Genomic DNA, 10467 nt, shown 5'->3' with positions numbered 1-10467 from the left:
TCAGCAGGGACCGGCTTTAGTGGGGTGGCAGAAGGGATTGTCCTGCCTGCGGGGAGGAGTGGTGATGGGGTGGAAACTGGGAAACAGCAGAGCTGCGTCCTGCTGAGCTTCAGGCAGCATCGCAGCATCGTGGGATCAGCTCGGTTGGGAAAGACCTCTGAGATCACCGAGTCCAATCTGTGGCACATAAAGAAAATTCCCTGGCACCTCTCGAAAGCAGAAATCGGATGGGATGAAGGACCCACTCCCTGCTGGAAAGACAAAGGACACAGTATCTCTACAAGACAGGCAAGGCAAAAGTGCTCGCTGATATCCACAGTCCTTGAATGACCAAATGGAACAGGGCACAAAGAGAGGCAGTCATGGAAAAGGGAAGGAGAAGAGGAACTGTTTTAAGAAGCGAAGCCAATAAAATCCTGTGGAATGAGAGAGCCTGGGCTCGTGCACAAAGGTGTCCCACAAAATCTCATTACAGCAAGGAGACTTCAAAGGGGCTGCGGGGCTGCAGCGCTGCTCTGCGTGAGCAGAAGGGGTGATTCAGCTCCCTGACACTGCTCCGAGGAGTTCCTGAGCCCCGGGGCTGGGGGTGCCACAGCCCTGCCCCTGCCACCCCACCAACAGCGCTCCTGCCTCACCCTGGGTGGTGAGCGCAGGAAAACATCACCCTCACAACATGAAGGGATTTTGAGGTGAATTTATTATCCCACTGAACACCAGCTGCTCAACAATTCTGCCAGGGCTCCTGTGCACACTCCCATTTGTTTGTTCCAGATGAAAGATGTTTGTTCTTTACCTTCCACCTCCCAGCAAAGCACAGACCTCTCCTCAGAAGGGCAGAAAAAGCTCGGGAGCAGCACGAGGAGCAGGCTGGGTGTGCTGCTGGGCACAGCGACTTCTGTGAAGTGCAAACTCCAGAGAAACAGGAAAGTTGCCAGGTTTGCTAGCTTGGCTGTATTTTTAAGGAAGGACAACTGTCAGTCCTGAGTGACTGAGGCCACACAGCTAAAGGGACTGGTGGGCTGGGCTGGGCACAAAGCTCAGGAAAGCGCTTGGAAGATCTCCAGCAGATTTTATGGCATAGAAATTGCCATGTGAGCACTGCTGTGATGTAACACTCGGCAGTGTGAGGCTGCCTTTGATCCCAACAGGGGTAAACACCCCAGAACAATCTGCTTTTGCATCAGGGTGAGGAGCTGCACCTCCAGCTGTGGATCGTTCCTGCTGCACTCGCGGGTGTGAGAAGGGCTTGCACAGTGAGGGCAGCTCTGGCTGGACCTGGAGGAGGGAAGAGAAACCCTCAGGTGTGGCTGCAGAGCAGCAAACGGCTCCCATGGACAGAGAACCAGCTCGTGCCAATGACTACAGGGGCAGCTGGGGGTGGCAGGGCCAGCAGAGCGTCCTGCAGAGCCCGGCTGTGCTCCAGGCAGCAGTGGTGGGTCCCAGGGGAGGGTAAATCCTGGTCCCCATGGCTGAGCCCCTGCACTCCTCTGCACCCTCTGCCCCCTCAGCCCAGCCACCCCTGTGACATCCAGCACCCTGTGCCACTGCCACGGTCACAACGGCCCCTGTGCTCACAATGACCCCCACGGCCCTGACAACCAGCCCTGCCCACGCTGGCAGGGCCGCCTCCTGCTTCACCCCCGACAGACCCACACTCCAGGGCCTCCATCACCGAGAAAACCTCACAGGTGGGTGTCCCAGGCTCACAGCTTGGCAGGAGGGACACGTCTCACCATGTCCCCTTCCTGTGGGCTGAAGATCCTTGCCCTGAGGGTGACCAGCACGACAAGGTCCCAGTGATGTCAGTGTGATGCTTCATCCCATCCCTGCTGCGCAAATCCCGCTGCTGCCGTCAGCCGGCTTTGCCCCCGTGGTGCCGAGAGCTCAGAGCAAACCACACGTGGTAGTCCTGGGATGGCTCCTGGGATGGCTCCAGGGGGACAGGCGAGGAGCTGCCGGCGTGGGGACAGTCCCTGAGCAGGGACAGGATGGGCTCCAGCAGCTGCCCAGGGAAGTCCTGTCCGGGGAGCACCACTGAGCCCTTCCTGCTTCCCTGATCACTGAACCAGCCTTTCCCTCTGACCCACCTGTGGGATTTGCTCTGACAGACACCAGACAGTTTGGGAGGGATTAGGGATCTGTCTGCATAGGAATGGGTGCAATAGGATTACGTGGGACTCTTCATTCAGGCACGGAGCGCTGGCAGTGCCATAAATAGCACCGGGACCTTAAGCTGGTGCTTCCCTCCATGGCAGGGATCACGCAAGCAGGCGCATTCACCCGGGCAGGGAGGATGTTCCTGCAAACCTTCAGGTGCCCCAGAGGACAAGCAGGAACCGGGGGCAGCCGAGCCCCATGGCAGGAGCAGAGCCCAAAGCTCAGCACGCCCTGGCTCGGTCTCTGCCTGTCACTGGAATGACTGTCGGGGCTCCAGCGCCCAGCGAGGCTTGCTCACCTTGAAGGCATCTACATGACTTAGCAATTGGGTTGCCAAGGCAGCTCCAGCCTCCCCTCCACGCCCCAAATACAGGGGATTAATGACTTTAGTGCTCCTGCTGGGTGGGTGCAGAGGCAGCAGCACAGTCGTGTGTGTACTTGTCTCTTCCAAAGTGAGAATGGCCGGGAGCTACCAGCGCACACGTGTGTGAAAACAGCAGTTTCTGAACAGTCTAAGTCCAGAGCAGGGGTGCACAAACCTCACTGAAATGGCAGTGGTGGTATAAAATCTGCTTTTCAGGAGTCAAAATCCCATTAATTACCCCTGGGGAAAAATGGACTGAGGTTTCCTTGGAGCAGCAACTGCTGAAATAGCCCCTGGGTGCTGAGGTCCCGCCTTCCAGGCTGTCCCTGGGGAAATGAGTGACAAAAAGAGATGGTGAACCTGTAAGGATCTGGTGATTCCCCTCGGAGGCTTTAAGGAGATTTCTAAACAATTTGTGGGCATTCCCCTCCTAATAGGTTTAGGAGTCAGGGAGCAGAAATAGCACCAAGTACGTCACGGAAAGCAGGAAACCTCTTTACAAGGTTAAAAATAAGCAAACAGCAAAGTGTTTATTTAGGACAGGCAGGAGTAGAGCTGCTTATTGCTGAGGGAAGAGCCAGTTTCCATTCGCACAGAGGTGTCGTCAGTGAAAACAAGATACCTGAGTCATGCTTAGGTAACAGCAGCAGAAACATCTCTGCCATCAAGCACAGCCCAGCAGCAGCCATGGGTCACAGGTGACCCCACGTGTGTCCTGGGGCTCATGTCCACCCCCCTCCTCTGCAAAGGGTTCTTGCAAATGCTCAGGCCAAACGGGCTCTTTCCCTGGTCCTTGTGCCCTGTGCGGGACCATCACATTTCTGGGGGGAAAATCCGCTTGGAGATCCACTGAGAGCAATTCCCAGAGCAGGAGGAGGCTCTGGGAGGAGGGTGGCATGGGGTCCCTGCAGAAGCACCCAGAGCTGCTGAGCTGATGCTCCAAAGAACAGTGTCAGGCTCTGCCACCACTGCTACGTCCTCTGGCGTCAGATTGTGTTGAAGCATTTTCAAGGCAGGTTTGCCATGGCTGTGCTTTGGTGACAGCTTTACCAGGAGCGTGTGCTGCTGGCATTTATCACTGTTGTAACTAAGAGTCAAGAGACAAGCAAGTCCTTTGTGCCTCATCATTTGTATTTCTCAGCATTTGTTTAAAGTCACTTCCATATTTCCAGAACATCATTTGAGTTTAAACTCCCTTTCTCTTTAAGCAGCACCACCTCAGATTTTTGGCTTAGGATGTGTAACCTGCTGACACCTCAGCACTTACACTGCCCCCACTGCCCTTGCAGGAGCTTCCCAGGCTCTCCTGGTGGGGATGGTGAAGGGTGGGGGCAATTGCCACACATTTTTCTGGATCTTTTGCTCCACAGGTGGCTAAAACACCAGAAGCCCCTGGCAAAGACCACACAAGACCCAAGGGAATGGAGAAGGCCAAAGCAATGCCAGAGGTCACCAACACACCTCCCATGCCGAGGAACCGACCGCCTCCAGCTCCTCCTCTGGGCTCTCGCCTTGTCCCGTTTGTTGCCCACACCAGGGGCCATCCCCTCAGCTCCTTCAACTTCGTCTTCTACCACCCAGAGTGCTCCAACTCCCTGGCCCCCTTCTGCACCATGCAGAAGCCCTTCTGCGGGGCCCGCTTCCAGGAGGGCACCGACCACTGCCGGAGGAAGATCGACGTGGAGAACGCCAACATCATGAAGTGGAGATCCATGCATGGCAGAAAACCATAGCTGAGAGCAGCACAGCCCAGGCAATAAAGCACTGAAACAGCAGCTGGCATGACTTCAACGTGCCAGCAGTGTGTGAGCTACGGCCAGCAGCGAGCACTGGGCCGAGGGATGGGTGGGGACGCTGTGCCACTGCTCCCCAGAAAAATATGCAGTGTGGATTTTGCTCTAAAAACCTTGTCCAACTTGTCCTGCCATTTATTGCCCGCTGCACTGGTGTCACAACACAGGGCACTGAGTGAGTGGCCACCCAGCCCAGCTCCTCTTGCCTCGGCACAGGCTGGGCTGGAGCTCAGGGCATCATTGAAGGTTCACCTTGCACAACAGGGGCCTGGCGGCAAGCACAGAATTAGCACATCCAATTAGTGTTCCTCAGCTTAATTCCTTTTCCATAGGTGTTTTACGATTGTGTAATGCTGCTTTTTTTAGTAGAGTTATTCCTAATTTACTTTGGTGCAGAAGCAACACTGGGCTCTTTTACTTGTTAGGTAACTACAGTTGTCAGGTATAAACTGTGTGCTATGGATAAACTCTGTGGGAGAAACCCAGGAGTCACATCCATTAATTTCTAGCCAAGGACCTGGCCCATGATGCTTTCTGGGGATATTTTATTCCTGAGTCCTTCTCAGAAAGTGTCAAAGTGAAAACAGCATTGGATTTGGCTGTATTTACATGGAGAATTTTTCATGGTAACCCATCGTCAGTGAAAATTGAATCTGCATTTAACTCCACTGGTGTGAGCTGAGTTTGTAACACAGCAGCCAGGACACACTCCTGGGATGAGCAGAGTGTGGGACAATTTTGAGGAAAAACCACTCAATTATCAGGACCAAGACTGGACACGGGACCCTGCAGCTGGGGGGAGAGGGCCCTTCCCATCCCTGCTGTCTGCAATTAAAGCACTTAAACCTTTACCATTCAAGGCAATTATGTTTCTATATTTGACTCCTCACCCCAAATTCACCCTCCTGGTCAGCCCTTCCAGGACTGAAGTGGCACTTCCCCCTCCCTGAATTCCAGGCTCTAGAGCCCCTCTGGAATCCTCTGGCAGAGTGAGGTGAAGCGAAAGCAAAAAGCAGTAACAGCACAGAGGATCCAGTGTGGTTTTCTCTCTTTCTTCTTACTCTGGTGCTGGTGCAAAAGTTGTTGCTCATGTGACACCAGCCCCCCCAAACTGATAAATGAAGTGGATTAAGAGATTAGCTCATCACAGAGAAAATTCCACCCTCCTAATCTTCTGCTGGGCCTGTAATCTGAAAGACTTCCCCATTTTACCTCTTTTCTATTTTAACCCTGACCTCTTAATGCCCGGCAGGAGCCCACCACCCCCCTGAGCCTCATTGGCTGGGGAGGGATTTGCTGGGTACTTAAATGTCACCTTCCCGTCCAAAGAGAGTTCTGTGCTTTTGGGTTTTCCCAGGAAGACGAGTCTCCTGTGTCCATCACCACCACGGAATCTGTACAGCACCAGGCACTTCGGGCTTTCCTGATGCTCTGACCCCTGCAGTGCTGGGGACGTCTGGACTTTGAAGGCAAGAAGCAGAATTGTGAAAATTTTTTCCTAAATTTCACAAACCCTCCATTTTCAGCTGCAAAGGGACCAGCACTTGGTGTGGAGATGGGGAACATGGACGGGAAAACCGTGGAGGAGCTGAGCACCACCGAATGCCACCAGTGGTACAAGAAGTTCATGACGGAGTGTCCTTCTGGCCAGCTCACCCTCTATGAGTTCAAACAGTTTTTTGGCTTGAAAAACCTGAGTCCGGCAGCGAACAAATACGTTGAGCAAATGTTTGAGACATTTGACTTTAATAAGGTAAATATTGTCCTTCCCACTCGGCTGCGCAGGGATCGGCCGTGTCTGCGCCCTGGGATCCCGTGTGCTGGGGCTGGGTGGGTGTGAGAGAGAAACGGTTCTGAGTATGTACAGCCTGATTTACTGTGGCCTCATAAATTGTAGAATCAGTTCTGGAACGTGAAAAATGCCAGCAAAAACTCTTCACCCACTGCCTGCTCTGCGAGAACACAGAGACACCTCCCAGAACTGATATTTTCCTTTTAAAACAGTGGGGTTTTATCTGGCAGTCTTTGATCCCTTTAAAATGAAGTGCCCTTTAATCCTTAAACATTGGATGTTGTGACAGTAAGGACTCAGTGGTGTGAGGACAAGGGCTGCATTCAAGCAGGGACAGCACGAGCCACCGTCCGCAGAACAGATCGGGGCTGTTTGCGTTGTTTGAAACTGTAAATGGATTGCAGTGGGATTGATTTTATTCCATGTGCTCCCTGCCATGGGATAAGGAGCTCGGGCTCCCTGTGGAGAGGCTTTGTGCTGGACCCCTGGGATGGGGCAGTCCTGGAGCAGGTATTTGGGAATGCTGCTCCCCCGGCTCGGGAGCTGTGCCAGGGAAGCAGATGGATGCTGTGTCTCCAACAGGAAACAGTATCCTCCTCTACTTGTAAATGATGTGAAATTGCACCTCCTGAGAGATGAGGAATTTATTTTATGGCAACCCAAAGGGCTTAGTGGTATTAATCCCATTGACAAAAATGCAAATCAGGCCCTAAATCCTTCAGGTGTTTGGTTTGTGCCTTGGCCTTTACTTTGCTCACTGCCCTGTGTTTGAATGCACTCCTGAAAAGGGAATTGATGCACAGGAAATCCTGCTGGGAAAGGGGCTTAGTAGCTATTTATACCTAATCTGGCTCTGGCAGCAGCGGGATAAAGCAGATGATCTCCTCTGGAACCGGCCCTGGCCCCGCAGGGCCGTGGCTTTGTTCACTGACAAAATCCTGGCTTATGCTCTGCCCCTGGTTTGTAGCGGGAATCACGGAATCATTAAGGCTGGAAAGGGCCTCTAAGATCATTGAATGCAGCTGCTAAGCCAACTCTGCCAGGTTCACCACTGAGCCGTGTCCCCAGTGCCACATCCACACAGCTTTTGACCACTTCCAGGGAAGTGCCACAAGCCACAGCAAGAATCATTTCCCTTCAAAGTTCCATGGAACACTCTGTGGTGGGCAGGAGGCATTTCAGCAACCTTCTGGAAGCTGTGAGCATCATGGGCAGTGTCTGGGGGAAGTTTGGTGGCCTGTGAGCTCATCCCAGCAGCTTTGCAGTGGTGCCACCACCCTGGGTCCAGCTGGACGTCTCAAACACCGTGGTGTGAGCTGGGTGGGCAACCACCCAGCAGGAAAGTCAAAGATAAAAGTGTTTGTGCTTTGGACGTGACCAAATGTGGAGCAGGTACAGAAATGGCACAAGGACAGAGAAACACCTTCCCAGCCCGAGATGTCAGCAGCGTGCTGGGGTGACTCCTGATTTTACTCCTCTCCTGGAAATGAGACCCCCTTGCAGGAGCAAGGAGCTGTAGGTGTGTGCAGGCAGGATGAGGTTGGGTAATGTATCAGGGTTCATCTACATAAACCTCTCTGACCTCTGAATTACCACTGCTTTGGGCTGGTAATTAATGCCTGGCATGTGTTAATTCCCTGAGCACAGCCCAGCTCTCAGTCTCCAAGCCAGGTCCACCCACCCAGTCTGTGCCTTCCCACCCTGTAACGGTCCAAGGTGGACCTGATGATCTTGGAGGCCTTTCCCAGCCTTAATGATTCTATAATTCTATGATTCTACGACATCTCTGTGCAGATTAGGTGGAACCTTGGCTTTAACCATTGTGCTCCACAAGCCCCTGGTCTCAGGGTGGAGGGAGCAGCTCCAGAGGGGACTTGCGAAAGTGACCAGGAAAATCACTTACTGCCTGACTCTCTGCTTTTAATCTCACCTCAGCTTCTAAACTTCTGCTTTTAGGATGGCTACATAGATTTTATGGAATATGTGGCAGCTCTGAGCCTGGTGCTGAAGGGGAAGGTGGATCAGAAGCTGAGGTGGTATTTCAAGCTCTACGACGTGGACGGGAATGGCTGCATCGACCGGGCTGAGCTGCTGAACATCATCAAAGTGAGTGGGCTCAGCTTTTCCATTCCTGCCACAGATGGGCACTGGGTGCAGGGAGACAGGGAGGCTGTGACAGGAGCTTCCAACCCAGTGAATTCCATGGTGGATTAGCAGACACTGCCCGAACCTGCTGCCTGTCCTCTGCCAGCGCTCCCAGCGGGCGCCTCCTCGGCCGGACCTGCCTCCCACGCCCCCTCGGACACCCAGCAGCCCCTCGTCCTCTCCTGGCAGGCTGCGTAATGCTGTTCACTGAAACTGGGGCTGAGATAAGCTCTTGAATTTAATCTAAGAGTTTTCAGAGGTGACCGGCTCCTGGCTTATGCTAGCATGCCCACTAAATCTTGTAAAGCATTGATCTCCTTTTTAGGTGATTTTAATCTCCAGTTTTTTAGACAGGACTTACTCCTTTCAAAGCCTAACTGCCTGAAAACAAGTTTTAGCCCTGAAAAAGAGTTTGGCCTTTCATGTGTGGTCATTTGGCCACTTGTTCTGATGGACACACAAACCTGCAGAGCACTCAGTAACTCCCTGTGCCCCTCGCTCCCTCCAGGCCATTCGATCCATCAACCGCTGCAACGAGACGATGACGGCGGAGGAGTTCACAGACATGGTGTTTAACAAAATCGACATAAATGGAGATGGTGAGGACCTTCCCTGGGCAGTGCCACTGCTCCTGCCTTCCCCCTTACCTGCACTCCAGACTGCCAGAACAATTCCTGCTGCTGGATGTCCCAAAACACCAGGACAGGGAGAGCTGGCAGAGGGGGGCTCCCTGTGAAGGTTGAGCTCCCCGTCCCCTCTGGGCTGCCCGAGGGGACACTGCCCACTGCCCCTCCTGGGTGGGGATCTGTGGTGGCCTTTGGGGTACAATACACAGCGCTGAGACCCCAATTTCAGGGTCTGCACCCGTCCTGGGGGCAGCTGCGAGGGCGGTGCGGGGAGGAGCGAGGCTGCGGGGTTTGACAGAGCTGTTGTGACCGTGCTCTGCAGGTGAGCTGTCCCTGGAGGAGTTCATGGAGGGCGTGCAGAAGGATGAGATGCTCCTGGACATCCTCACGCGCAGCCTGGACCTGACACACATCGTGCGGATGATCCAGAACGACGGCAAGAACCCGCACGAGGGGGAGCAGGACGCCCAGGCTGCCCAGTAGCTCCTGGGATGCTTTCCCTTTGCCTCCCCCCTGGCACTGTCACCTCGGATCGGGCTGTGGAGCTGGGAGCTCCCACTGACAGACACTGGGAGCAGGATCTGCCTGGGCAGCGAGAGGAGAGGTCTCTGCAAGGACGGGGTGCAGAGCTGGGCTCGTCTCACACGGATCTGGGATGGCCTTGGGGCCTCTGGATGCTGCTGCTGAGCTCAGAGGGGGCACAGCTGGGGCCCCCCAGGCAGGGCAGCAGCACGAGGCTGTGCAGGTCAAGAATGCACCGAGAGCACCCCAAAATTCCCACTGAGGCCATGGCCAACAGCTCCTCGGGGGGGTCCAACCCCTGGGCTGCCCAGGACTTGGCCCCAGTGAGAGGCGTCCTGGAAATGCAGATCTAAACCTTCTCCTTCCATTCTATTTCCAGAGGAAGCAGTCACTGGTTTTGGTCACTCCTTCCTTCACTTGTTAATATTTGGTCAGCAGTGATTAGTGATAATGTGAGTTAAAACATTTATGAGCTAGAAAAAGGGGAGGGGTGAATGCAGTGGCTTTTCTCTGTTCAAAAGCATTAAAAACATTGAATGGTGCCTTTTTTAAAGAACCCCCTGAAGTGTACGGGAATGTGTCTCCCTGAAGCATCTGGAAGGAAGGAAGGAAGCGCTCCCAGATAAGCAGAATCAGCAGTGCAGTAACCCGAGAGGGAGGAGCGCTGTAGGACTATTCCCGCACATTTCACCACCCGGATAAGGAGCTCCAGGAGGTTTTGGCTCCCGTGTCTGTGTGGGCTTTGAAGGGGGGAGCTGCTAGAGAGGGGTGAGGCTCAGCTCTGAGCGCCCACAGTAGCTGAGGACTCCTGAGCAGGCCCTGGGGCCCAGCACCTCCAGGGTGGGATCACGGCCAGCCCCCACAGAGCCCAGACCCAGCTCCTCCCTGGAGCCCCTGGGCACAGCGGCCTCGTGCCCCGAGCCGGGGCTGCCCAGGACCCCGACACGCACAAGGGCGGCTGCGGGAGCGCAGCCTCGCCCCAAACCATCCCCGAGCTGAGCTGGGAGGAGGTTCCTCACCGACCGGAGCAGTCCCAGGCGTGGTGAGGCAACACAGGACACCAGGAAG

The 10467-nt window shown here is 54.4% G+C and overlaps 1 protein-coding gene across 1 annotated transcript; it reads left to right on the top strand.

Annotated features, from left to right (window-relative positions):
- Positions 1-5869: 5869 nt before the first annotated feature.
- On the top strand, positions 5870-9360 carry GUCA1A (guanylate cyclase activator 1A). The gene is made up of 4 exons (XM_068995838.1): positions 5870-6067; positions 8063-8212; positions 8760-8850; positions 9200-9360. Exons 1-4 carry the CDS (start codon positions 5870-5872, stop codon positions 9358-9360), a joined length of 600 nt encoding a protein of 199 aa, XP_068851939.1.
- The last annotated feature ends 1107 nt before the right edge of the window (positions 9361-10467 follow it).

Source organism: Aphelocoma coerulescens, chromosome 26, assembly GCF_041296385.1.
Source record: "Aphelocoma coerulescens isolate FSJ_1873_10779 chromosome 26, UR_Acoe_1.0, whole genome shotgun sequence".
In the NCBI taxonomy this organism is placed as follows: domain Eukaryota; kingdom Metazoa; phylum Chordata; class Aves; order Passeriformes; family Corvidae; genus Aphelocoma; species Aphelocoma coerulescens.
Note: the sequence above shows the minus strand (reverse complement) of the source record. Positions and strands in the feature narration are given on the sequence as shown.

Coding starts and splice junctions, on each gene's coding strand:
- GUCA1A (XM_068995838.1), top strand. CDS start 5,870: ATGGGGAACATGGACGGGAAAACCGTGGAGGAGCTGAGCACCACCGAA. Junction 6,068..8,062: donor AGACATTTGACTTTAATAAG/GTAAATATTGTC, acceptor TTCTGCTTTTAG/GATGGCTACATAGATTTTAT. Junction 8,213..8,759: donor AGCTGCTGAACATCATCAAA/GTGAGTGGGCTC, acceptor CGCTCCCTCCAG/GCCATTCGATCCATCAACCG.